The following is a 25468-nucleotide window of genomic DNA, read 5'->3' on the forward strand; positions in this document are numbered from 1 at the left end:
CCTTCAGCTGGAAACGCACCGCATTAGCGACCATTATTTGTATTTAGTTAGCACAGCTGCTGCTTTCCTACACATCTCACACGATATCGATGTACGCCTAAAATTCCAAAACAACACTTTTATTTCATTTCAGAGCTACTTTCAGCTTCAAAAACCATTCCTCTGATATTCATACGAAGCTAGGCATCGTCGTAACCCGTTACGTTCATTACGCAAGGCTCACGAGAGGGGCGCAGGTTGCATCCGCGTAGACACAAAATTTTGCGCCGCCCAGCGTGGGGCTCGAACCCACGACCCTGAGATTAAGAGTCTCATGCTCTACCGACTGAGCTAGCCGGGCTCCACACAACGCGTCACGAGCCATACAGTATTTATGCGACCTGCGACCATCTATGGAAGATCCTTTTGACTACAGCTTATTTCCTGCTGCCACAAATGAGCTACAATTCCTATTCAATGAAATAAATTTTCCGAAAGGCATCAAATCTACTTGAAATGATACGTGGCTATCAGCACCATTATTCAACACACATGCTCGACTGTGCGCAGACGCCTGTGGCGCAGCTCTTGGGTCCTGAGTCAGACGCAGTAGTTCCAAAAATCTCTCCTGATCGGCACTGTGCCGAAAATTTCGCTACACAACCCCTTTGTCTTGCTTGAGCTTCATGTAGACGCCGGTTTGCAGCCAGGAAGCGGACAGCAGCAACTTTCAACTAGATTTGTAGTATTCAAACAAATCAGTAAAACAGCATGCATCTTTTGCAGAACTGGAAAAACTCGACCGTGACAGGATTCGAACCTGCAATCTTCGGATCCGAAGTCCGACGCCTTATCCATTAGGCCACACGGTCACTGGCGCAATATGCTTCCCCACACACACCTCATTGTCGCCATTTGTACGCTTGCCGGAATGAATTTCCCATCTTTGACGCAATTCTCCATCTCCAATTTCAGTACTAAAAAGGCGACGCTACTTCTTGCTGTGTCCCATCGCAAGTTACATTCAAGCCCTTGTGACGCTGATCAAACAAGAGGTTGCAAATCAGCTTCAATTGCTTACTGCCATCTCAGTCGCTTGCAGAAGGTGCCTCACCCTATGTCATACAATGGCGAGTTGCCTCTATTACCAAAGCGGCGGCGGCGCCGACGACGACGACAACCGCGAGGGTCTCTACCAGGGGTAGAAAATACATCACAAGAACTAAGTATTCCACGTCGGCATTCTCCGGAGACTGCCAAAAGCAGCAGTTTCTGGTGCCTACTTTAATAGCACCATTCGCACTATTCATTTGCGAGAGCATTTCTTAAATACCGAACCCGTTCATAATTTTTTTATATCCTTGACCGCTTTTTTCGAAAGATCTACGTTAGAAGGGGCTGTTACAAAATTCTTTTGCCTCCTGTGAGGATCGAACTCACGACCTCTGGTTTACTAGACCAGCGCTCTGCCACTGAGCTAAGAAGGCGCCGCCTAGTGCGCATTTCGGGTACTTCAATCTTATGGACCAGTCAATCGGAGCCCTTCAGCTGGAAACGCACCGCATTAGCGACCATTATTTGTATTTAGTTAGCACAGCTGCTGCTTTCCTACACATCTCACACGATATCGATGTACGCCTAAAATTCCAAAACAACACTTTTATTTCATTTCAGAGCTACTTTCAGCTTCAAAAACCATTCCTCTGATATTCATACGAAGCTAGGCATCGTCGTAACCCGTTACGTTCATTACGCAAGGCTCACGAGAGGGGCGCAGGTTGCATCCGCGTAGACACAAAATTTTGCGCCGCCCAGCGTGGGGCTCGAACCCACGACCCTGAGATTAAGAGTCTCCTGCTCTACCGACTGAGCTAGCCGGGCTCCACACAACGCGTCACGAGCCATACAGTATTTATGCGACCTGCGACCATCTATGGAAGATCCTTTTGACTACAGCTTATTTCCTGCTGCCACAAATGAGCTACAATTCCTATTCAATGAAATGAATTTTCCGAAAGGCATCAAATCTACTTGAAATGATACGTGGCTATCAGCACCATTATTCAACACACATGCTCGACTGTGCGCAGACGCCTGTGGCGCAGCTCTTGGGTCCTGAGTCAGACGCAGTAGTTCCAAAAATCTCTCCTGATCGGCACTGTGCCGAAAATTTCGCTACACAACCCCTTTGTCTTGCTTGAGCTTCATGTAGACGCCGGTTTGCAGCCAGGAAGCGGACAGCAGCAACTTTCAACTAGATTTGTAGTACTCAAACAACTCAGTAAAACAGCATGCGTCTTTTGCAGAACTGGAAAAACTCGACCGTGACAGGATTCGTACCTGCAATCTTCGGATCCGAAGTCCGACGCCTTATCCATTAGGCCACACGGTCACTGGCGCAATATGCTTCCCCACACACACCTCATTGTCGCCATTTGTACGCTTGCCGGAATGAATTTCCCATCTTTGACGCAATTCTCCATCTCCAATTTCAGTACTAAAAAGGCGACGCTACTTCTTGCTGTGTCCCATCGCAAGTTACATTCAAGCCCTTGTGACGCTGATCAAACAAGAGGTTGCAAATCAGCTTCAATTGCTTACTACCATCTCAGTCGCTTGCAGAAGGTGCCTCACCCTATGTCATACAATGGCGAATTGCCTCTATTACCAAAGCGGCGGCGGCGCCGACGACGACGACAACCGCGAGGGTCTCTACCAGGGGTAGAAAATACATCACAAGAACTAAGTATTCCACGTCGGCATTCTCCGGAGACTGCCAAAAGCAGCAGTTTCTGGTGCCTACTTTAATAGCACCATTCGCACTATTCATTTGCGAGAGCATTTCTTAAATACCGAACCCGTTCATAATTTTTTTATATCCTTGACCGCTTTTTTCGAAAGATCTACGTTAGAAGGGGCTGTTACAAAATTCTTTTGCCTCCTGTGAGGATCGAACTCACGACCTCTGGTTTACTAGACCAGCGCTCTGCCACTGAGCTAAGAAGGCGCCGCCTAGTGCGCATTTCGGGTACTTCAATCTTATGGACCAGTCAATCGGAGCCCTTCAGCTGGAAACGCACCGCATTAGCGACCATTATTTGTATTTAGTTAGCACAGCTGCTGCTTTCCTACACATCTCACACGATATCGATGTACGCCTAAAATTCCAAAACAACACTTTTATTTCATTTCAGAGCTACTTTCAGCTTCAAAAACCATTCCTCTGATATTCATACGAAGCTAGGCATCGTCGTAACCCGTTACGTTCATTACGCAAGGCTCACGAGAGGGGCGCAGGTTGCATCCGCGTAGACACAAAATTTTGCGCCGCCCAGCGTGGGGCTCGAACCCACGACCCTGAGATTAAGAGTCTCCTGCTCTACCGACTGAGCTAGCCGGGCTCCACACAACGCGTCACGAGCCATACAGTATTTATGCGACCTGCGACCATCTATGGAAGATCCTTTTGACTACAGCTTATTTCCTGCTGCCACAAATGAGCTACAATTCCTATTCAATGAAATGAATTTTCCGAAAGGCATCAAATCTACTTGAAATGATACGTGGCTATCAGCACCATTATTCAACACACATGCTCGACTGTGCGCAGACGCCTGTGGCGCAGCTCTTGGGTCCTGAGTCAGACGCAGTAGTTCCAAAAATCTCTCCTGATCGGCACTGTGCCGAAAATTTCGCTACACAACCCCTTTGTCTTGCTTGAGCTTCATGTAGACGCCGGTTTGCAGCCAGGAAGCGGACAGCAGCAACTTTCAACTAGATTTGTAGTACTCAAACAACTCAGTAAAACAGCATGCGTCTTTTGCAGAACTGGAAAAACTCGACCGTGACAGGATTCGAACCTGCAATCTTCGGATCCGAAGTCCGATGCCTTATCCATTAGGCCACACGGTCACTGGCGCAATATGCTTCCCCACACACACCTCATTGTCGCCATTTGTACGCTTGCCGGAATGAATTTCCCATCTTTGACGCAATTCTCCATCTCCAATTTCAGTACTAAAAAGGCGACGCTACTTCTTGCTGTGTCCCATCGCAAGTTACATTCAAGCCCTTGTGACGCTGATCAAACAAGAGGTTGCAAATCAGCTTCAATTGCTTACTACCATCTCAGTCGCTTGCAGAAGGTGCCTCACCCTATGTCATACAATGGCGAGTTGCCTCTATTACCAAAGCGGCGGCGGCGCCGACGACGACGACAACCGCGAGGGTCTCTACCAGGGGTAGAAAATACATCACAAGAACTAAGTATTCCACGTCGGCATTCTCCGGAGACTGCCAAAAGCAGCAGTTTCTGGTGCCTACTTTAATAGCACCATTCGCACTATTCATTTGCGAGAGCATTTCTTAAATACCGAACCCGTTCATAATTTTTTTATATCCTTGACCGCTTTTTTCGAAAGATCTACGTTAGAAGGGGCTGTTACAAAATTCTTTTGCCTCCTGTGAGGATCGAACTCACGACCTCTGGTTTACTAGACCAGCGCTCTGCCACTGAGCTAAGAAGGCGCCGCCTAGTGCGCATTTCGGGTACTTCAATCTTATGGACCAGTCAATCGGAGCCCTTCAGCTGGAAACGCACCGCATTAGCGACCATTATTTGTATTTAGTTAGCACAGCTGCTGCTTTCCTACACATCTCACACGATATCGATGTACGCCTAAAATTCCAAAACAACACTTTTATTTCATTTCAGAGCTACTTTCAGCTTCAAAAACCATTCCTCTGATATTCATACGAAGCTAGGCATCGTCGTAACCCGTTACGTTCATTACGCAAGGCTCACGAGAGGGGCGCAGGTTGCATCCGCGTAGACACAAAATTTTGCGCCGCCCAGCGTGGGGCTCGAACCCACGACCCTGAGATTAAGAGTCTCATGCTCTACCGACTGAGCTAGCCGGGCTCCACACAACGCGTCACGAGCCATACAGTATTTATGCGACCTGCGACCATCTATGGAAGATCCTTTTGACTACAGCTTATTTCCTGCTGCCACAAATGAGCTACAATTCCTATTCAATGAAATAAATTTTCCGAAAGGCATCAAATCTACTTGAAATGATACGTGGCTATCAGCACCATTATTCAACACACATGCTCGACTGTGCGCAGACGCCTGTGGCGCAGCTCTTGGGTCCTGAGTCAGACGCAGTAGTTCCAAAAATCTCTCCTGATCGGCACTGTGCCGAAAATTTCGCTACACAACCCCTTTGTCTTGCTTGAGCTTCATGTAGACGCCGGTTTGCAGCCAGGAAGCGGACAGCAGCAACTTTCAACTAGATTTGTAGTACTCAAACAACTCAGTAAAACAGCATGCATCTTTTGCAGAACTGGAAAAACTCGACCGTGACAGGATTCGAACCTGCAATCTTCGGATCCGAAGTCCGACGCCTTATCCATTAGGCCACACGGTCACTGGCGCAATATGCTTCCCCACACACACCTCATTGTCGCCATTTGTACGCTTGCCGGAATGAATTTCCCATCTTTGACGCAATTCTCCATCTCCAATTTCAGTACTAAAAAGGCGACGCTACTTCTTGCTGTGTCCCATCGCAAGTTACATTCAAGCCCTTGTGACGCTGATCAAACAAGAGGTTGCAAATCAGCTTCAATTGCTTACTGCCATCTCAGTCGCTTGCAGAAGGTGCCTCACCCTATGTCATACAATGGCGAGTTGCCTCTATTACCAAAGCGGCGGCGGCGCCGACGACGACGACAACCGCGAGGGTCTCTACCAGGGGTAGAAAATACATCACAAGAACTAAGTATTCCACGTCGGCATTCTCCGGAGACTGCCAAAAGCAGCAGTTTCTGGTGCCTACTTTAATAGCACCATTCGCACTATTCATTTGCGAGAGCATTTCTTAAATACCGAACCCATTCATAATTTTTTATATCCTTGACCGCTTTTTTCGAAAGATCTACGTTAGAAGGGGCTGTTACAAAATTCTTTTGCCTCCTGTGAGGATCGAACTCACGACCTCTGGTTTACTAGACCAGCGCTCTGCCACTTTTTTTTTTTTTTTTTTTTTTTTTTTTTTTTTTCACTTTTAAACATTTTAATGAATGTCTGAGGTAAAGTCTGGACAAATTATTCAATCACATGTACATACTTCTTATGAGGAGTTTGCATTTTCTACAAAAATATATTTTTACAAATAATTGTCACACACTCAAAATTCTTACATGGTTTGTCTGGATACATGAATATAATTACAGTGTCATACTAAATATGTAAACATGATGTACCAAAAATTACATGTTCTGTGGAAAATGTAGACTAAATGACAAGCACTGAAAGCACTTTCTGTAAGAATTCTGTAATACATTTGGGAACATTATCTAAAACCATTTCATCTTACTTCATTCAATGGGCAGAAACCTCTTAAAAATAATGTTTACTTTTTTCTTGCGGCAATAGCAAATTAGTCATTTCTGTAAATTACTTTAAAAATAATTCTTTCTTTAACATATTTACAATGGAAGACTGGTTCTTCAGTCTTAAGTTCGCATGTGGAAGACTATTTACTTTTGAAGTAACATGTGCCTCTGAATGTTCATGGCATGTAAGACCATATTACAGTTAAAATCCATGTACTTGAGGTAATGCCACTATTTTGAGATGAATTTGTCATATACAACTAGAAATAAGGACTATATGAATAGCCTAAGTAGTTTCATACACTCACAGAAGTTTTAACTTGTGAAGAGAAACTTCTGTGAGATTTATCAATACAAATTAAGCGCTTAAAAGCACCGGGACAATATTCAGTCTAAGATAAATAATCGAACATTCACTTTACAGCTATTGATTTGTACATCAATTTAGGTAAGAAATATTCTGTGGAATGAAATCTTTGTCACAAATATTCTGTGCAAAACTTAAATATATCTTGAAATTTTGAATGCTTAGGTAAAACCTTTCTAGTAGCGTGAAACAACAATGAGAATTCAGCTTCTAAATTAACAGTTCTAGATTCACTGAAGCTGAAAATTATTTCAAGTAGAAATACTTTCTATCGCATGACTGGGAATGCAACAGAAGGCTTGCTGTGTGTGACATCACTCTGATGCCACATCTGGGTAACAGTCTTCACTTGTGTGTAGAAGTTGACACCCTGTTTACCATAGAAGTGTGCATCTCCAAGAAATGATCCTCTCGTACCAGTGAAGGAGAACATTGGCAGTGGGACAGGTATTGGTACATTGACACCAACCTGTCCAACATCGATTTCATTGGTGAATTTTCTAGCAGTTGCTCCATTAGTGGTGAAGATTGCTGTTCCATTACCATACGGATTTCTGTTGATCAACTGCACTGCTTCATCCAGAGTGTCAACAGACAAAATTATAAGAACTGGACCAAATATTTCCTCCTTGTAACATTTCATACTGGGCTTAACACCACTTAAAATTGTGGGTCCAATGAAATTCCCTTTCTCAAAACCAGGAACCACAATATCTCTGCCATCTAGCAGCAACTGTGCTCCATCATCAACACCAGACTGAACAAGATCACAAATTCTTTTTTTGGACTGTGGGGAGATGACTGGGCCTAAATCTGTGCCAGGAACATGACCTGCATTGACTTTTAATTTCTTTGCTCGGTCCACCAAGTCAGGTAGCCAGTCATTTGCTTCACCCACGAAAACAGCTGTGCTAAGAGCCATGCAACGCTGCCCTGCTGCACCAAATGCTGCCCCCACAAGCTGATTTAGTGTACGTTCCTTGTCTGCATCCGGCATAATGACACCATGATTCTTTGCTCCCATGTTGCACTGTACACGTTTACCATTTCGTGAACCTCGTTCATAAATGTACTTGCCAGCTTGATCAGATCCAACAAAGGAAATGGCTTTAATATCTGGATGGTCACAAATAAAGTTAACTGATTCATGTGCACCATGTATCACATTGACTACACCTGGAGGACAACCAGCTTCATTTAGCATCTCCATCAACATCATACAAGCACCAGGATCACGTTCTGAAGGCTTTATCACTGATGTATTTCCCAGAACTGTAGCAACAGGGAACATCCATAATGGGATCATAGCAGGAAAGTTGAAAGGTGTGATTCCAGCAGTTACACCAAGTGGCAAGCGGTACGAATGTGTGTCCATATTCTTCGCAATGTTGGGTAGCGTTTCTCCCAGTGCCAAAGAGGTCACACTGCAGCAATGTTCCACCACCTGCAAGCCACGTAGAACGTCACCTTCTGCATCTACAAGGGTTTTTCCTTGCTCTGTGGTAATGTTTTTTGCCAACTCACCCATATTTTTGCGAATTATGTCTTGATATTTGAACATTATTTGCTGACGAGTCAGTATCGAGGTATTGGACCAAGATTTAAAAGCCTCTTTTGCTGAGGCCACAGCTGCTTCCATTTCATCCTGTGTTGACTTTGGGACTCTAGTAACCACCTCATTTGTTGCTGGATTGTGCAAGTCTATCCAGTCTTTTGTTTTAGACTCAACAAACTTTCCATCAATAAATAACTTTGTTGTTGGTGCAGGTGAACTAAAGTATCTGACCGCAGGATCCCCATTCAACTTCTGAACCTGAAACCTAGCAATTCTCCCCAGCTTGGTTGCCATTGCTACCGCTTCCTGCGACGGCGCACAGTAACTGCCACTGAGCTAAGAAGGCGCCGCCTAGTGCGCATTTCGGGTACTTCAATCTTATGGACCAGTCAATCGGAGCCCTTCAGCTGGAAACGCACCGCATTAGCGACCATTATTTGTATTTAGTTAGCACAGCTGCTGCTTTCCTACACATCTCACACGATATCGATGTACGCCTAAAATTCCAAAACAACACTTTTATTTCATTTCAGAGCTACTTTCAGCTTCAAAAACCATTCCTCTGATATTCATACGAAGCTAGGCATCGTCGTAACCCGTTACGTTCATTACGCAAGGCTCACGAGAGGGGCGCAGGTTGCATCCGCGTAGACACAAAATTTTGCGCCGCCCAGCGTGGGGCTCGAACCCACGACCCTGAGATTAAGAGTCTCATGCTCTACCGACTGAGCTAGCCGGGCTCCACACAACGCGTCACGAGCCATACAGTATTTATGCGACCTGCGACCATCTATGGAGGATCCTTTTGACTACAGCTTATTTCCTGCTGCCACAAATGAGCTACAATTCCTATTCAATGAAATAAATTTTCCGAAAGGCATCAAATCTACTTGAAATGATACGTGGCTATCAGCACCATTATTCAACACACATGCTCGACTGTGCGCAGACGCCTGTGGCGCAGCTCTTGGGTCCTGAGTCAGACGCAGTAGTTCCAAAAATCTCTCCTGATCGGCACTGTGCCGAAAATTTCGCTACACAACCCCTTTGTCTTGCTTGAGCTTCATGTAGACGCCGGTTTGCAGCCAGGAAGCGGACAGCAGCAACTTTCAACTAGATTTGTAGTACTCAAACAACTCAGTAAAACAGCATGCATCTTTTGCAGAACTGGAAAAACTCGACCGTGACAGGATTCGAACCTGCAATCTTCGGATCCGAAGTCCGACGCCTTATCCATTAGGCCACACGGTCACTGGCGCAATATGCTTCCGCACACACACCTCATTGTCGCCATTTGTACGCTTGCCGGAATGAATTTCCCATCTTTGACGCAATTCTCCATCTCCAATTTCAGTACTAAAAAGGCGACGCTACTTCTTGCTGTGTCCCATCGCAAGTTACATTCAAGCCCTTGTGACGCTGATCAAACAAGAGGTTGCAAATCAGCTTCAATTGCTTACTGCCATCTCAGTCGCTTGCAGAAGGTGCCTCACCCTATGTCATACAATGGCGAGTTGCCTCTATTACCAAAGCGGCGGCGGCGCCGACGACGACGACAACCGCGAGGGTCTCTACCAGGGGTAGAAAATACATCACAAGAACTAAGTATTCCACGTCGGCATTCTCCGGAGACTGCCAAAAGCAGCAGTTTCTGGTGCCTACTTTAATAGCACCATTCGCACTATTCATTTGCGAGAGCATTTCTTAAATACCGAACCCATTCATAATTTTTTATATCCTTGACCGCTTTTTTTCGAAAGATCTACGTTAGAAGGGGCTGTTACAAAATTCTTTTGCCTCCTGTGAGGATCGAACTCACGACCTCTGGTTTACTAGACCAGCGCTCTGCCACTGAGCTAAGAAGGCGCCGCCTAGTGCGCATTTCAGGTACTTCAATCTTATGGACCAGTCAATCGGAGCCCTTCAGCTGGAAACGCACCGCATTAGCGACCATTATTTGTATTTAGTTAGCACAGCTGCTGCTTTCCTACACATCTCACACGATATCGATGTACGCCTAAAATTCCAAAACAACACTTTTATTTCATTTCAGAGCTACTTTCAGCTTCAAAAGCCATTCCTCTGATATTCATACGAAGCTAGGCATCTTCGTAACCCGTTACGTTCATTACGCAAGGCTCACGAGAGGGGCGCAGGTTGCATCCGCGTAGACACAAAATTTTGCGCCGCCCAGCGTGGGGCTCGAACCCACGACCCTGAGATTAAGAGTCTCATGCTCTACCGACTGAGCTAGCCGGGCTCCACACAATGCGTCACGAGCCATACAGTATTTATGCGACCTGCGACCGTCTATGGAAGATCCTTTTGACTACAGCTTATTTCCTGCTGCCACAAATGAGCTACAATTCCTATTCAATGAAATAAATTTTCCGAAAGGCATCAAATCTACTTGAAATGATACGTGGCTATCAGCACCATTATTCAACACACATGCTCGACTGTGCGCAGACGCCTGTGGCGCAGCTCTTGGGTCCTGAGTCAGACGCAGTAGTTCCAAAAATCTCTCCTGATCGGCACTGTGCCGAAAATTTCGCTACACAACCCCTTTGTCTTGCTTGAGCTTCATGTAGACGCCGGTTTGCAGCCAGGAAGCGGACAGCAACAACTTTCAACTAGATTTGTAGTACTCAAACAACTCAGTAAAACAGCATGCATCTTTTGCAGAACTGGAAAAACTCGACCGTGACAGGATTCGAACCTGCAATCTTCGGATCCGAAGTCCGACGCCTTATCCATTACGCCACACGGTCACTGGCGCAATATGCTTCCCCACACACACCTCATTGTCGCCATTTGTACGCTTGCCGGAATGAATTTCCCATCTTTGACGCAATTCTCCATCTCCAATTTCAGTACTAAAAAGGCGACGCTACTTCTTGCTGTGTCCCATCGCAAGTTACATTCAAGCCCTTGTGACGCTGATCAAACAAGAGGTTGCAAATCAGCTTCAATTGCTTACTGCCATCTCAGTCGCTTGCAGAAGGTGCCTCACCCTATGTCATACAATGGCGAGTTGCCTCTATTACCAAAGCGGCGGCGGCGCCGACGACGACGACAACCGCGAGGGTCTCTACCAGGGGTAGAAAATACATCACAAGAACTAAGTATTCCACGTCGGCATTCTCCGGAGACTGCCAAAAGCAGCAGTTTCTGGTGCCTACTTTAATAGCACCATTCGCACTATTCATTTGCGAGAGCATTTCTTAAATACCGAACCCATTCATAATTTTTTATATCCTTGACCGCTTTTTTCGAAAGATCTACGTTAGAAGGGGCTGTTACAAAATTCTTTTGCCTCCTGTGAGGATCGAACTCACGACCTCTGGTTTACTAGACCAGCGCTCTGCCACTGAGCTAAGAAGGCGCCGCCTAGTGCGCATTTCGGGTACTTCAATCTTATGGACCAGTCAATCGGAGCCCTTCAGCTGGAAACGCACCGCATTAGCGACCATTATTTGTATTTAGTTAGCACAGCTGCTGCTTTCCTACACATCTCACACGATATCGATGTACGCCTAAAATTCCAAAACAACACTTTTATTTCATTTCAGAGCTACTTTCAGCTTCAAAAACCATTCCTCTGATATTCATACGAAGCTAGGCATCTTCGTAACCCGTTACGTTCATTACGCAAGGCTCACGAGAGGGGCGCAGGTTGCATCCGCGTAGACACAAAATTTTGCGCCGCCCAGCGTGGGGCTCGAACCCACGACCCTGAGATGAAGAGTCTCATGCTCTACCGACTGAGCTAGCCGGGCTCCACACAACGCGGCACGAGCCATACAGTATTTATGCGACCTGCGACCGTCTATGGAAGATCCTTTTGACTACAGCTTATTTCCTGCTGCCACAAATGAGCTACAATTCCTATTCAATGAAATAAATTTTCCGAAAGGCATCAAATCTACTTGAAATGATACGTGGCTATCAGCACCATTATTCAACACACATGCTCGACTGTGCGCAGACGCCTGTGGCGCAGCTCTTGGGTCCTGAGTCAGACGCAGTAGTTCCAAAAATCTCTCCTGATCGGCACTGTGCCGAAAATTTCGCTACACAACCCCTTTGTCTTGCTTGAGCTTCATGTAGACGCCGGTTTGCAGCCAGGAAGCGGACAGCAACAACTTTCAACTAGATTTGTAGTACTCAAACAACTCAGTAAAACAGCATGCATCTTTTGCAGAACTGGAAAAACTCGACCGTGACAGGATTCGAACCTGCAATCTTCGGATCCGAAGTCCGACGCCTTATCCATTAGGCCACACGGTCACTGGCGCAATATGCTTCCCCACACACACCTCATTGTCGCCATTTGTACGCTTGCCGGAATGAATTTCCCATCTTTGACGCAATTCTCCATCTCCAATTTCAGTACTAAAAAGGCGACGCTACTTCTTGCTGTGTCCCATCGCAAGTTACATTCAAGCCCTTGTGACGCTGATCAAACAAGAGGTTGCAAATCAGCTTCAATTGCTTACTGCCATCTCAGTCGCTTGCAGAAGGTGCCTCACCCTATGTCATACAATGGCGAGTTGCCTCTATTACCAAAGCGGCGGCGGCGCCGACGACGACGACGACAACCGCGAGGGTCTCTACCAGGGGTAGAAAATACATCACAAGAACTAAGTATTCCACGTCGGCATTCTCCGGAGACTGCCAAAAGCAGCAGTTTCTGGTGCCTACTTTAATAGCACCATTCGCACTATTCATTTGCGAGAGCATTTCTTAAATACCGAACCCGTTCATAATTTTTTTATATCCTTGACCGCTTTTTTCGAAAGATCTACGTTAGAAGGGGCTGTTACAAAATTCTTTTGCCTCCTGTGAGGATCGAACTCACGACCTCTGGTTTACTAGACCAGCGCTCTGCCACTGAGCTAAGAAGGCGCCGCCTAGTGCGCATTTCGGGTACTTCAATCTTATGGACCAGTCAATCGGAGCCCTTCAGCTGGAAACGCACCGCATTAGCGACCATTATTTGTATTTAGTTAGCACAGCTGCTGCTTTCCTACACATCTCACACGATATCGATGTACGCCTAAAATTCCAAAACAACACTTTTATTTCATTTCAGAGCTACTTTCAGCTTCAAAAACCATTCCTCTGATATTCATACGAAGCTAGGCATCGTCGTAACCCGTTACGTTCATTACGCAAGGCTCACGAGAGGGGCGCAGGTTGCATCCGCGTAGACACAAAATTTTGCGCCGCCCAGCGTGGGGCTCGAACCCACGACCCTGAGATTAAGAGTCTCATGCTCTACCGACTGAGCTAGCCGGGCTCCACACAACGCGTCACGAGCCATACAGTATTTATGCGACCTGCGACCATCTATGGAAGATCCTTTTGACTACAGCTTATTTCCTGCTGCCACAAATGAGCTACAATTCCTATTCAATGAAATAAATTTTCCGAAAGGCATCAAATCTACTTGAAATGATACGTGGCTATCAGCACCATTATTCAACACACATGCTCGACTGTGCGCAGACGCCTGTGGCGCAGCTCTTGGGTCCTGAGTCAGACGCAGTAGTTCCAAAAATCTCTCCTGATCGGCACTGTGCCGAAAATTTCGCTACACAACCCCTTTGTCTTGCTTGAGCTTCATGTAGACGCCGGTTTGCAGCCAGGAAGCGGACAGCAGCAACTTTCAACTAGATTTGTAGTACTCAAACAACTCAGTAAAACAGCATGCATCTTTTGCAGAACTGGAAAAACTCGACCGTGACAGGATTCGAACCTGCAATCTTCGGATCCGAAGTCCGATGCCTTATCCATTAGGCCACACGGTCACTGGCGCAATATGCTTCCCCACACACACCTCATTGTCGCCATTTGTACGCTTGCCGGAATGAATTTCCCATCTTTGACGCAATTCTCCATCTCCAATTTCAGTACTAAAAAGGCGACGCTACTTCTTGCTGTGTCCCATCGCAAGTTACATTCAAGCCCTTGTGACGCTGATCAAACAAGAGGTTGCAAATCAGCTTCAGTTGCTTACTGCCATCTCAGTCGCTTGCAGAAGGTGCCTCACCCTATGTCATACAATGGCGAGTTGCCTCTATTACCAAAGCGGCGGCGGCGCCGACGACGACGACAACCGCGAGGGTCTCTACCAGGGGTAGAAAATACATCACAAGAACTAAGTATTCCACGTCGGCATTCTCCGGAGACTGCCAAAAGCAGCAGTTTCTGATGCCTACTTTAATAGCACCATTCGCACTATTCATTTGCGAGAGCATTTGTTAAATACCGAACCCATTCATAATTTTTTATATCCTTGACCGCTTTTTTCGAAAGATCTACGTTAGAAGGGGCTGTTACAAAATTCTTTTGCCTCCTGTGAGGATCGAACTCACGACCTCTGGTTTACTAGACCAGCGCTCTGCCACTGAGCTAAGAAGGCGCAGCCTAGTGCGCATTTCGGGTACTTCAATCTTATGGACCAGTCAATGGGAGCCCTTCAGCTGGAAACGCACCGCATTAGCGACCATTATTTGTATTTAGTTAGCACAGCTGCTGCTTTCCTACACATCTCACACGATATCGATGTACGCCTAAAATTCCAAAACAACACTTTTATTTCATTTCAGAGCTACTTTCAGCTTCAAAAACCATTCCTCTGATATTCATACGAAGCTAGGCATCTTCGTAACCCGTTACGTTCATTACGCAAGGCTCACGAGAGGGGCGCAGGTTGCATCCGCGTAGACACAAAATTTTGCGCCGCCCAGCGTGGGGCTCGAACCCACGACCCTGAGATTAAGAGTCTCATGCTCTACCGACTTTTTTTTTTTTTTTTTTTTTTTTTTTTTATATATTAATCCTGGGGTGCGCTGATTCAGCGTCGACGGCAAACCCTGTGAGTTGTGAAACGACGACGTCGTGTGCAGAATACGAGAAACACTTCCTAAGACGCAGACTTTCTTACGATTTTTTAGCAATTACATTCCTTGATCACAACGGTAATGCTTTTTCGGGCCACACGCGCAACCTTCGCGATATAAAAATCGCATCTCCCCGGCGGGGAATCGAACCCCGGTCTCCCGCGTGACAGGCGGGGATACTAACCACTATACTACTTTTTTTTTTTTTTTTTTTTTGAAGCAGACACTCTACCACTCGAACGAATATATCTATTGAAAAAAATATTAAAGAATATCCACCACACAGCCACTTCAAAAGAAGTACAGTACTGAAATTAAAATCCTAAAACATGACTATATAATGTAGACTGTTTACTGAAATAAAGGTTAAAACACGAAAACTTCAGTCCTGGTGTAGAGAAGAAACATACATAAAGGCGGCAAATCCAGAAACAGTATAAAAGAAAATGGCTCACACAGGTGACCTTAGCCAACACCCTCTCTTTCAAATGTCAGGCTAAGCATATTGGCAAAATCATCTCGGAGGCCTGGCAATCGCAAGCGCTGCCAGTAAGCAGTAAGCATGTACTGCCGAAACGCTAGGTGTCCATCCTCTTCATGACAACTGTTGACAAAATGTACGAAATGGCCAATCAACCACATGACGGTATGGAGCTTCGTCCGCGGAAAAAAGGAAGAATCGGGCCGGACGATGATGTCAATAGTATAAGCGGCTTCAGCAGACCTAGTGACAAAAGCAAGTTGTTTCCTGAGCCAACGCCAATTAGCAAGGTGCCCACAGCAGGTGAATCGATGTTCAAGGGTATCCAGGAGACCACACCGAGTACAGGTGTCCGTGTCAGAAAGACCAATACGGTGCAGTCGTACATTGGTGGGAACCAAATTATTTATTACCCTATACCACGTGGACGCCACGGCCATAGAGTGGATCGGCAGACTAACGTTCTTCCAGACGTTCCTCCAGGACACGGATGGAGACGCCAGTTCTATTGGATTGGGACTGGCCAGCCCCTCCCAGCGGGCAATCAAGCCCTTGGTCGTTGGCACCGGTCGCCGCAAGAAGACGTCACCGAGGTAACTCACCGCAATGTAAAATTCCCGAATGTGTTTCAACTTAAAATTTAGGCGTCCGACATCGACAGGTGGAGCAAGGCTCGCCGGACGCACAACAGTAAAAAGCCTGGATGTAATTGAAGTCACTTCTTGCGTAACAATTAGAGTCGTTCGGCGGACGTACAAAGCAGACGCCTTGCGAGTAATGTCAGAGAGGCCCAAGCCTCCGGAGAGACGCGATTTCGTCATTACCTCGTAACGTAACTTGAATAGATGGCCCTTCCATATAAACCTGCTAGACAATTGGCGCAACCTTTTCGCCACCATCATGGGAAGTGGGAACAGCTGAGCAACATAATAAGCTTTACATAGGACGTAGGTGTCTAAAATTCTGACTTTTTGCAAAATGGTAGCAGAGCGCTGTTCATGGACCATCAGAGCCCCCTGTATCTTCTCGGTGACAGATTTCCAATTGAGAGCCGCCATTTTTAGAGGACACCGATCAATGATAATCCCCAAGGACGTATGGCGATCGACAAAAGTGGCCCAAGGGACGTCAGCATCGCGAAATCCTCGAATATCAAGGAACTTACATTTACCCTGATTGAGACGCGCTCCAGAGACACGACAGTATGCATCAACTGCCCCTTTCAACAACGGGATATCATCTCGTTGACGGAGGAGAACAACGACATCATCGGCATATGCCTTAACCGAGAGCTTCCCACCAGAGAGGGACATACCCTGAAGCTTGAGAGCAATAGTCCGAAGTAGCGGTTCCAGGGACAATACGAATAAAGACATAGAGAGCGGACTACCCTGAGGCACTCCGCGGCGGATAGCAATGGGCGGCGTCAGCTGCCCATTGACTGACACCCGAGCTGTTATTCCCCTATACAAATTGCCAAGAACACCACGTGATGAAGCGTTAAAACCTATTGTACCTAAAACACGATCTAAAAACACATGACTGACGTGATCAAAAGCCTTATAAAAATCAAGGAAGGCAAAGGCACAATGTACGTTTGTAACCGCCGCAACCGAGACAACATCCCGATATTCGGCTACTGGTGTCAGAATAGATCTATCATGAAAACAACATTGATGTGCACCAATCACACCCCGAAGCAGAGAAGACAACCGGCTATTGAGCGCTCTAGCAGCTGTCTTATAGTCAAAATTCAGCAATGTGAGCGGACGAAGATTGGCAGCAGATAAACGACCAGAGGACTTCGGAATTAAAACAATTTTCCCTACTTTAAAATCGGCAGGCACATCCATCCCCCTGACAATCTCATTTAAAATCTGCGTAAAAATGCCACCCAAAAGAGGCCAAAAACGGAGATAAAATTCTTTAGGCAGGCCGTCTGGACCCGGCGATTTACTGGACGGAGAGCGAGCAATAAAATCGAAAACATCATCTACCTGGAACTCCCGGAGAAATTCGCCGTTCGCGTCAGGCGCGATCGTCGCAGTTAGATCCCCAAAGACATCATCCGAAAGAGACTCACCAGAATCATCGGCAGAATAGAGACTAGTGTAATACTGATGAAGAGCACGAACCATTTCCTCCTGTGCACTAAGCTGTCGCCCATCATCCACCGTAAGAGAAGAGATGAAGGAGCGACGACGACGAGTCTGATGCCGTAGCAGGTGGTACAAGGATGTCAGTTCACCTTCAACAAGAGAGTGAGGTTTCGACTTAACTCGCAGACCATCCATCTGTCGTCGTTTAAGGCTCAAGAGCTTGGCTTTAATACGACGAACATCATGGATCCGCGGTGGAGAGGTACCCGCCGCGTCATATAGTTCACGCAGGACAGAGTAGTAATATTCATACGTGTTCTTAAAATCACGCGTCCTAGCAGCACAGTAGAAAATCAAAGTCTGACGAATCTTGGGCTTGGCAAACGCAGTCCACCAAACCAGCAAGGAGGGGTATCGCGGGACAGAGCGAAGACATCGCTCCCACACGCCACTTATAACATCATCCATAGCACTGTCGGCAAGGTGGGAAACATTTAACATCCACTGGGAACGATAAAGTTTTGCAGGTTGGCGACTAAGATTTACAGTTGCAGTAAAAGCACAATGGTCAGAAAAACTAGTAGGAATAACATCGACAGAAAGAATTTTATCACATAAAAAATCAGATAAATAGAATCTGTCGAGTCTACTGCATGAGGACGCGGTAAAAAACGTATATTTCACCAGGGTTGGATATTTGTGTTCCCAAACATCACGCAGATGCATCGTACGAACTAAGTCATGTAAATCACGGCAATAATTAAAATTGGGGGACTGGTCTGCAGGGCGTAAAACACAATTAAAATCGCCTCCGAGCAGGAGACTCCGAGGACTCTGGCGCAAAAGATAAATAAGCTCTTCTTTATAAAAGCGCGATCGAGCCACAGTGTGACCCGAACCAGAGGGGGCATACAAAACAACGAGGCGGAGATCAAAAAGACGACAACCAATCCCACGGCCAGAGTCAAGGAATTCAATGTCAGTAATAGGAATGCCCTCTCGAAAGAAAAGAGCAGTTCCTGTTGAATATTCCGGCGCGACATTAAAAACAGTTTGAAATCCAGGTAGAGAGAGATCAGAAAACAACACTTCCTGCAAAAACACTACGTCCGCACAGGCGTCGTAAATAAACTGCCGCAAAGAGGCAATGCGAACGTCGGACTCAATACGGTTAACATTTAAGGTAAGAAAGGTGTATGCTTGAACCATAGAGAGAAAAGCGAGAAAACAAATCACCTACACCGACGCACCAGCGTCACAGTCCATAGCAGGGGTGACGGAGGCATCCGAGGGAGGGGGACTGCTACCCCGTTCCGCGGATCCCTTACGTTTCGGTTTTTTACGAACAGCATTAACGTTCGGCTGAACGCGTAACTTGCGTCGGCTGACGGGCAAGGAAGCTTCAGCCGCCGGTGACGTAGGAGGGTCAAGTTCTGTATCCGACACCACCCGCGCCGGTCCACATGCGGGATCGGGGGTCGCGGGGGAAACATCCGACAAAACGGAATGGTCAACACCTGCACTAGCTTCCGGCAAACATGGACTGCACGGAGGCGAAACGTGAGCGGGAAGGTCCGAGGCCGCAGAGTTGGAAGGAAGCGGAGCAGCTCCGCTGGCAGAGGTATGGGGCAGCGAAGCAGGAAGTTGTCGCGGCTCCACTTGTTGTGACATCGAAGTCGGTTCGGAAGACGGCGCCAACAGGCCCGACCGACGACCCGACTCGAGAGAAGCTGCGTCGGAGGCCGGAGGGGCGCCAGCAGCCGCCACCGGAACCGCTACCTCAGGAGGGCAGGGAGCAGCTACAGTACACAGTGGCTCGGAGGATGCCGGTCGCTCGGACTGGGGCATCTCAGGGAGATCCTCATCCGTACTATTTCCATCGTGTGGGCGACGCCTCTTATTATTCAAAAGTGGCACACCCACCTGAGGGACAGACGGAACAACATCAGATTTAGCACGCAAAGGAGGAAATTCTGTATCAGCGGTGCGCAAAACCCGAGGAGGGGCGCTACTACCACTGGACTGTGCTACACCAAGAGCAGAACCACCTGCAACGAGGTCAGCGACCGTTAACTTGCGACGCTGTTCGAGAGAATTTTTTAAAACAAAAACTCTCCGCGGACAGTCGGTACGCACGTGACCACTTTCATTGCACAAAAAACAGGTACCAACCTGACCACTATATGTTACATGGACACGATATCCACCGATCTGCAGGTGAGATGGAATATTCTGCTTAACGTGCATTTCGACTGAACGAATACCACTGTAACATTGCAGGCGATGTTGGCTTGACCAGCGTTCAAGGCGAATGCTCTTTACATCACCATACTTCTGTAGACCCTCCTTAAGATAGACATTATCTACCTCCGGTGGAAGGTTGTAAACACGAACATTGGTATACGTGATGGAAGCATTGGAAAGCAGCACGGTACTTACAGAATCATCCCGATGCCGAAAAAGAACTTGATGACCATATTTAGAAAGAATTTTATCAACCTGAAGTGGGTCCATAAACTTAACAAAGAAAACATACAGTTCGGTATCAAAATAAGCAGTGTGCACCTGATCCGAATGAACACCAAAGGTATCTACCAACCAATCATGAATCTCAAGAGAACTAGGTTGCACATGGCGGGTTGACTTGTCAAAAGCAAAACTAACTGTAGCCTGACGAGGAATAACCTGGGACGACATTTTCAAAATATGCGGTCGAAACCGCTACACAAAAAAAACACTGAAATACGGACAGAAAGTAACACAAGGTACGAAACAACGACGGAGAAACACTCTCAGAAGTTGCAACACAACACGTAACAAAAAAGATAGTCCACTATACGTAACGCTACGGCGGAGCGGAAGACTAGGCACGTCCACACTGCACGGCGTCTAAAGCGGAACTGTCCATTAGGCCACACGGTCACTGGCGCAATATGCTTCCCCACACACACCTCATTGTCGCCATTTGTACGCTTGCCGGAATGAATTTCCCATCTTTGACGCAATTCTCCATCTCCAATTTCAGTACTAAAAAGGCGACGCTACTTCTTGCTGTGTCCCATCGCAAGTTACATTCAAGCCCTTGTGACGCTGATCAAACAAGAGGTTGCAAATCAGCTTCAATTGCTTACTGCCATCTCAGTCGCTTGCAGAAGGTGCCTCACCCTATGTCATACAATGGCGAGTTGCCTCTATTACCAAAGCGGCGGCGGCGCCGACGACGACGACAACCGCGAGGGTCTCTACCAGGGGTAGAAAATACATCACAAGAACTAAGTATTCCACGTCGGCATTCTCCGGAGACTGCCAAAAGCAGCAGTTTCTGGTGCCTACTTTAATAGCACCATTCGCACTATTCATTTGCGAGAGCATTTCTTAAATACCGAACCCATTCATAATTTTTTATATCCTTGACCGCTTTTTTCGAAAGATCTACGTTAGAAGGGGCTGTTACAAAATTCTTTTGCCTCCTGTGAGGATCGAACTCACGACCTCTGGTTTACTAGACCAGCGCTCTGCCACTGAGCTAAGAAGGCGCCGCCTAGTGCGCATTTCGGGTACTTCAATCTTATGGACCAGTCAATCGGAGCCCTTCAGCTGGAAACGCACCGCATTAGCGACCATTATTTGTATTTAGTTAGCACAGCTGCTGCTTTCCTACACATCTCACACGATATCGATGTACGCCTAAAATTCCAAAACAACACTTTTATTTCATTTCAGAGCTACTTTCAGCTTCAAAAACCATTCCTCTGATATTCATACGAAGCTAGGCATCGTCGTAACCCGTTACGTTCATTACGCAAGGCTCACGAGAGGGGCGCAGGTTGCATCCGCGTAGACACAAAATTTTGCGCCGCCCAGCGTGGGGCTCGAACCCACGACCCTGAGATTAAGAGTCTCATGCTCTACCGACTGAGCTAGCCGGGCTCCACACAACGCGTCACGAGCCATACAGTATTTATGCGACCTGCGACCATCTATGGAAGATCCTTTTGACTACAGCTTATTTCCTGCTGCCACAAATGAGCTACAATTCCTATTCAATGAAATAAATTTTCCGAAAGGCATCAAATCTACTTGAAATGATACGTGGCTATCAGCACCATTATTCAACACACATGCTCGACTGTGCGCAGACGCCTGTGGCGCAGCTCTTGGGTCCTGAGTCAGACGCAGTAGTTCCAAAAATCTCTCCTGATCGGCACTGTGCCGAAAATTTCGCTACACAACCCCTTTGTCTTGCTTGAGCTTCAGGTAGACGCCGGTTTGCAGCCAGGAAGCGGACAGCAGCAACTTTCAACTAGATTTGTAGTACTCAAACAACTCAGTAAAACAGCATGCATCTTTTGCAGAACTGGAAAAACTCGACCGTGACAGGATTCGAACCTGCAATCTTCGGATCCGAAGTCCGACGCCTTATCCATTAGGCCACACGGTCACTGGCGCAATATGCTTCCCCACACACACCTCATTGTCGCCATTTGTACGCTTGCCGGAATGAATTTCCCATCTTTGACGCAATTCTCCATCTCCAATTTCAGTACTAAAAAGGCGACGCTACTTCTTGCTGTGTCCCATCGCAAGTTACATTCAAGCCCTTGTGACGCTGATCAAACAAGAGGTTGCAAATCAGCTTCAATTGCTTACTGCCATCTCAGTCGCTTGCAGAAGGTGCCTCACCCTATGTCATACAATGGCGAGTTGCCTCTATTACCAAAGCGGCGGCGGCGCCGACGACGACGACAACCGCGAGGGTCTCTACCAGGGGTAGAAAATACATCACAAGAACTAAGTATTCCACGTCGGCATTCTCCGGAGACTGCCAAAAGCAGCAGTTTCTGGTGCCTACTTTAATAGCACCATTCGCACTATTCATTTGCGAGAGCATTTCTTAAATACCGAACCCATTCATAATTTTTTATATCCTTGACCGCTTTTTTCGAAAGATCTACGTTAGAAGGGGCTGTTACAAAATTCTTTTGCCTCCTGTGAGGATCGAACTCACGACCTCTGGTTTACTAGACCAGCGCTCTGCCACTGAGCTAAGAAGGCGCCGCCTAGTGCGCATTTCGGGTACTTCAATCTTATGGACCAGTCAATCGGAGCCCTTCAGCTGGAAACGCACCGCATTAGCGACCATTATTTGTATTTAGTTAGCACAGCTGCTGCTTTCCTACACATCTCACACGATATCGATGTAGGCCTAAAATTCCAAAACAACACTTTTATTTCATTTCAGAGCTACTTTCAGCTTCAAAAACCATTCCTCTGATATTCATACGAAGCTAGGCATCGTCGTAACCCGTTACGTTCATTACGCAAGGCTCACGAGAGGGGCGCAGGTTGCATCCGCGTAGACACAAAATTTTGCGCCGCCCAGCGTGGGGCTCGAACCCACGACCCTGAGATTAAGAGTCTCATGCTCTACCGACTGAGCTAGCCGGGCTCCACACAACGCGTCACGAGCCATACAGTATTTATGCGACCTGCGACCATCTATGGAAGATCCTTTTGACTACAGCTTATTTCCTGCTGCCACAAATGAGCTACAATTCCTATTCAATGAAATAAATTTTCCGAAAGGCATCAAATCTACTTGAAATGATACGTGGCTATCAGCACCATTATTCAACACACATGCTCGACTGTGCGCAGACGCCTGTGGCGCAGCTCTTGGGTCCTGAGTCAGACGCAGTAGTTCCAAAAATCTCTCCTGATCGGCACTGTGCCGAAAATTTCGCTACACAACCCCTTTGTCTTGCTTGAGCTTCAGGTAGACGCCGGTTTGCAGCCAGGAAGCGGACAGCAGCAACTTTCAACTAGATTTGTAGTACTCAAACAACTCAGTAAAACAGCATGCATCTTTTGCAGAACTGGAAAAACTCGACCGTGACAGGATTCGAACCTGCAATCTTCGAATCCGAAGTCCGACGCCTTATCCATTAGGCCACACGGTCACTGGCGCAATATGCTTCCCCACACACACCTCATTGTCGCCATTTGTACGCTTGCCGGAATGAATTTCCCATCTTTGACGCAATTCTCCATCTCCAATTTCAGTACTAAAAAGGCGACGCTACTTCTTGCTGTGTCCCATCGCAAGTTACATTCAAGCCCTTGTGACGCTGATCAAACAAGAGGTTGCAAATCAGCTTCAATTGCTTACTGCCATCTCAGTCGCTTGCAGAAGGTGCCTCACCCTATGTCATACAATGGCGAGTTGCCTCTATTACCAAAGCGGCGGCGGCGCCGACGACGACGACAACCGCGAGGGTCTCTACCAGGGGTAGAAAATACATCACAAGAACTAAGTATTCCACGTCGGCATTCTCCGGAGACTGCCAAAAGCAGCAGTTTCTGGTGCCTACTTTAATAGCACCATTCGCACTATTCATTTGCGAGAGCATTTCTTAAATACCGAACCCATTCATAATTTTTTATATCCTTGACCGCTTTTTTCGAAAGATCTACGTTAGAAGGGGCTGTTACAAAATTCTTTTGCCTCCTGTGAGGATCGAACTCACGACCTCTGGTTTACTAGACCAGCGCTCTGCCACTGAGCTAAGAAGGCGCCGCCTAGTGCGCATTTCGGGTACTTCAATCTTATGGACCAGTCAATCGGAGCCCTTCAGCTGGAAACGCACCGCATTAGCGACCATTATTTGTATTTAGTTAGCACAGCTGCTGCTTTCCTACACATCTCACACGATATCGATGTAGGCCTAAAATTCCAAAACAACACTTTTATTTCATTTCAGAGCTACTTTCAGCTTCAAAAACCATTCCTCTGATATTCATACGAAGCTAGGCATCGTCGTAACCCGTTACGTTCATTACGCAAGGCTCACGAGAGGGGCGCAGGTTGCATCCGCGTAGACACAAAATTTTGCGCCGCCCAGCGTGGGGCTCGAACCCACGACCCTGAGATTAAGAGTCTCATGCTCTACCGACTGAGCTAGCCGGGCTCCACACAACGCGTCACGAGCCATACAGTATTTATGCGACCTGCGACCATCTATGGAAGATCCTTTTGACTACAGCTTATTTCCTGCTGCCACAAATGAGCTACAATTCCTATTCAATGAAATAAATTTTCCGAAAGGCATCAAATCTACTTGAAATGATACGTGGCTATCAGCACCATTATTCAACACACATGCTCGACTGTGCGCAGACGCCTGTGGCGCAGCTCTTGGGTCCTGAGTCAGACGCAGTAGTTCCAAAAATCTCTCCTGATCGGCACTGTGCCGAAAATTTCGCTACACAACCCCTTTGTCTTGCTTGAGCTTCAGGTAGACGCCGGTTTGCAGCCAGGAAGCGGACAGCAGCAACTTTCAACTAGATTTGTAGTACTCAAACAACTCAGTAAAACAGCATGCATCTTTTGCAGAACTGGAAAAACTCGACCGTGACAGGATTCGAACCTGCAATCTTCGGATCCGAAGTCCGACGCCTTATCCATTAGGCCACACGGTCACTGGCGCAATATGCTTCCCCACACACACCTCATTGTCGCCATTTGTACGCTTGCCGGAATGAATTTCCCATCTTTGACGCAATTCTCCATCTCCAATTTCAGTACTAAAAAGGCGACGCTACTTCTTGCTGTGTCCCATCGCAAGTTACATTCAAGCCCTTGTGACGCTGATCAAACAAGAGGTTGCAAATCAGCTT

The 25468-nt window shown here is 46.8% G+C and overlaps 1 protein-coding gene and 32 non-coding genes across 33 annotated transcripts; all 33 read right to left on the reverse strand.

Annotated features, from left to right (window-relative positions):
• Positions 1-267: 267 nt before the first annotated feature.
• Positions 268-340, reverse strand: Trnak-cuu. The gene has a single exon. It is a non-coding gene; the product is annotated as a tRNA-Lys (tRNA).
• A 438-nt stretch (positions 341-778) lies between these two features.
• Positions 779-851, reverse strand: Trnar-ucg. Its single transcript has one exon. It is a non-coding gene; the product is annotated as a tRNA-Arg (tRNA).
• Positions 852-1394: 543 nt separating this feature from the next.
• On the reverse strand, positions 1395-1466 carry Trnat-agu. The gene has a single exon. It is a non-coding gene; the product is annotated as a tRNA-Thr (tRNA).
• Positions 1467-1787: 321 nt separating this feature from the next.
• On the reverse strand, positions 1788-1860 carry Trnak-cuu. The gene has a single exon. It is a non-coding gene; the product is annotated as a tRNA-Lys (tRNA).
• Positions 1861-2298: 438 nt separating this feature from the next.
• On the reverse strand, positions 2299-2371 carry Trnar-ucg. Its single transcript has one exon. It is a non-coding gene; the product is annotated as a tRNA-Arg (tRNA).
• A 543-nt stretch (positions 2372-2914) lies between these two features.
• Trnat-agu lies at positions 2915-2986 on the reverse strand. Its single transcript has one exon. It is a non-coding gene; the product is annotated as a tRNA-Thr (tRNA).
• Positions 2987-3307: 321 nt separating this feature from the next.
• Trnak-cuu lies at positions 3308-3380 on the reverse strand. Its single transcript has one exon. It is a non-coding gene; the product is annotated as a tRNA-Lys (tRNA).
• A 438-nt stretch (positions 3381-3818) lies between these two features.
• Positions 3819-3891, reverse strand: Trnar-ucg. The gene has a single exon. It is a non-coding gene; the product is annotated as a tRNA-Arg (tRNA).
• A 543-nt stretch (positions 3892-4434) lies between these two features.
• On the reverse strand, positions 4435-4506 carry Trnat-agu. The gene has a single exon. It is a non-coding gene; the product is annotated as a tRNA-Thr (tRNA).
• A 321-nt stretch (positions 4507-4827) lies between these two features.
• Trnak-cuu lies at positions 4828-4900 on the reverse strand. Its single transcript has one exon. It is a non-coding gene; the product is annotated as a tRNA-Lys (tRNA).
• A 438-nt stretch (positions 4901-5338) lies between these two features.
• Trnar-ucg lies at positions 5339-5411 on the reverse strand. Its single transcript has one exon. It is a non-coding gene; the product is annotated as a tRNA-Arg (tRNA).
• Positions 5412-6470: 1059 nt separating this feature from the next.
• On the reverse strand, positions 6471-8626 carry LOC124739161 (probable methylmalonate-semialdehyde dehydrogenase [acylating], mitochondrial). Its single transcript, XM_047248610.1, has one exon. The coding sequence runs from the start codon at positions 8595-8597 to the stop codon at positions 7017-7019; it is 1581 nt and encodes a 526-aa protein (XP_047104566.1). The 5' UTR covers positions 8598-8626; the 3' UTR covers positions 6471-7016.
• Positions 8627-8970: 344 nt separating this feature from the next.
• Trnak-cuu lies at positions 8971-9043 on the reverse strand. The gene has a single exon. It is a non-coding gene; the product is annotated as a tRNA-Lys (tRNA).
• A 438-nt stretch (positions 9044-9481) lies between these two features.
• Positions 9482-9554, reverse strand: Trnar-ucg. Its single transcript has one exon. It is a non-coding gene; the product is annotated as a tRNA-Arg (tRNA).
• A 543-nt stretch (positions 9555-10097) lies between these two features.
• On the reverse strand, positions 10098-10169 carry Trnat-agu. The gene has a single exon. It is a non-coding gene; the product is annotated as a tRNA-Thr (tRNA).
• Positions 10170-10490: 321 nt separating this feature from the next.
• Positions 10491-10563, reverse strand: Trnak-cuu. The gene has a single exon. It is a non-coding gene; the product is annotated as a tRNA-Lys (tRNA).
• Positions 10564-11001: 438 nt separating this feature from the next.
• On the reverse strand, positions 11002-11074 carry Trnar-ucg. Its single transcript has one exon. It is a non-coding gene; the product is annotated as a tRNA-Arg (tRNA).
• Positions 11075-11616: 542 nt separating this feature from the next.
• Positions 11617-11688, reverse strand: Trnat-agu. Its single transcript has one exon. It is a non-coding gene; the product is annotated as a tRNA-Thr (tRNA).
• A 321-nt stretch (positions 11689-12009) lies between these two features.
• Positions 12010-12082, reverse strand: Trnak-cuu. The gene has a single exon. It is a non-coding gene; the product is annotated as a tRNA-Lys (tRNA).
• Positions 12083-12520: 438 nt separating this feature from the next.
• Trnar-ucg lies at positions 12521-12593 on the reverse strand. The gene has a single exon. It is a non-coding gene; the product is annotated as a tRNA-Arg (tRNA).
• A 546-nt stretch (positions 12594-13139) lies between these two features.
• Trnat-agu lies at positions 13140-13211 on the reverse strand. The gene has a single exon. It is a non-coding gene; the product is annotated as a tRNA-Thr (tRNA).
• A 321-nt stretch (positions 13212-13532) lies between these two features.
• Trnak-cuu lies at positions 13533-13605 on the reverse strand. The gene has a single exon. It is a non-coding gene; the product is annotated as a tRNA-Lys (tRNA).
• A 438-nt stretch (positions 13606-14043) lies between these two features.
• On the reverse strand, positions 14044-14116 carry Trnar-ucg. Its single transcript has one exon. It is a non-coding gene; the product is annotated as a tRNA-Arg (tRNA).
• A 542-nt stretch (positions 14117-14658) lies between these two features.
• Trnat-agu lies at positions 14659-14730 on the reverse strand. Its single transcript has one exon. It is a non-coding gene; the product is annotated as a tRNA-Thr (tRNA).
• Positions 14731-21255: 6525 nt separating this feature from the next.
• Positions 21256-21327, reverse strand: Trnat-agu. Its single transcript has one exon. It is a non-coding gene; the product is annotated as a tRNA-Thr (tRNA).
• Positions 21328-21648: 321 nt separating this feature from the next.
• Trnak-cuu lies at positions 21649-21721 on the reverse strand. Its single transcript has one exon. It is a non-coding gene; the product is annotated as a tRNA-Lys (tRNA).
• Positions 21722-22159: 438 nt separating this feature from the next.
• Trnar-ucg lies at positions 22160-22232 on the reverse strand. Its single transcript has one exon. It is a non-coding gene; the product is annotated as a tRNA-Arg (tRNA).
• A 542-nt stretch (positions 22233-22774) lies between these two features.
• Positions 22775-22846, reverse strand: Trnat-agu. Its single transcript has one exon. It is a non-coding gene; the product is annotated as a tRNA-Thr (tRNA).
• Positions 22847-23167: 321 nt separating this feature from the next.
• Positions 23168-23240, reverse strand: Trnak-cuu. The gene has a single exon. It is a non-coding gene; the product is annotated as a tRNA-Lys (tRNA).
• Positions 23241-23678: 438 nt separating this feature from the next.
• On the reverse strand, positions 23679-23751 carry Trnar-ucg. The gene has a single exon. It is a non-coding gene; the product is annotated as a tRNA-Arg (tRNA).
• Positions 23752-24293: 542 nt separating this feature from the next.
• Trnat-agu lies at positions 24294-24365 on the reverse strand. Its single transcript has one exon. It is a non-coding gene; the product is annotated as a tRNA-Thr (tRNA).
• Positions 24366-24686: 321 nt separating this feature from the next.
• Trnak-cuu lies at positions 24687-24759 on the reverse strand. Its single transcript has one exon. It is a non-coding gene; the product is annotated as a tRNA-Lys (tRNA).
• A 438-nt stretch (positions 24760-25197) lies between these two features.
• Trnar-ucg lies at positions 25198-25270 on the reverse strand. Its single transcript has one exon. It is a non-coding gene; the product is annotated as a tRNA-Arg (tRNA).
• Positions 25271-25468: the final 198 nt, after the last annotated feature.

This window comes from Schistocerca piceifrons, unplaced genomic scaffold, assembly GCF_021461385.2.
Source record: "Schistocerca piceifrons isolate TAMUIC-IGC-003096 unplaced genomic scaffold, iqSchPice1.1 HiC_scaffold_1772, whole genome shotgun sequence".
NCBI lineage: Eukaryota > Metazoa > Arthropoda > Insecta > Orthoptera > Acrididae > Schistocerca > Schistocerca piceifrons.

What these genes read in the sequence shown, in the direction of transcription:
- LOC124739161 (XM_047248610.1), bottom strand. Translation starts at nt 8,597, where the DNA reads ATGGCAACCAAGCTGGGGAGAATTGCTAGGTTTCAGGTTCAGAAGTTG.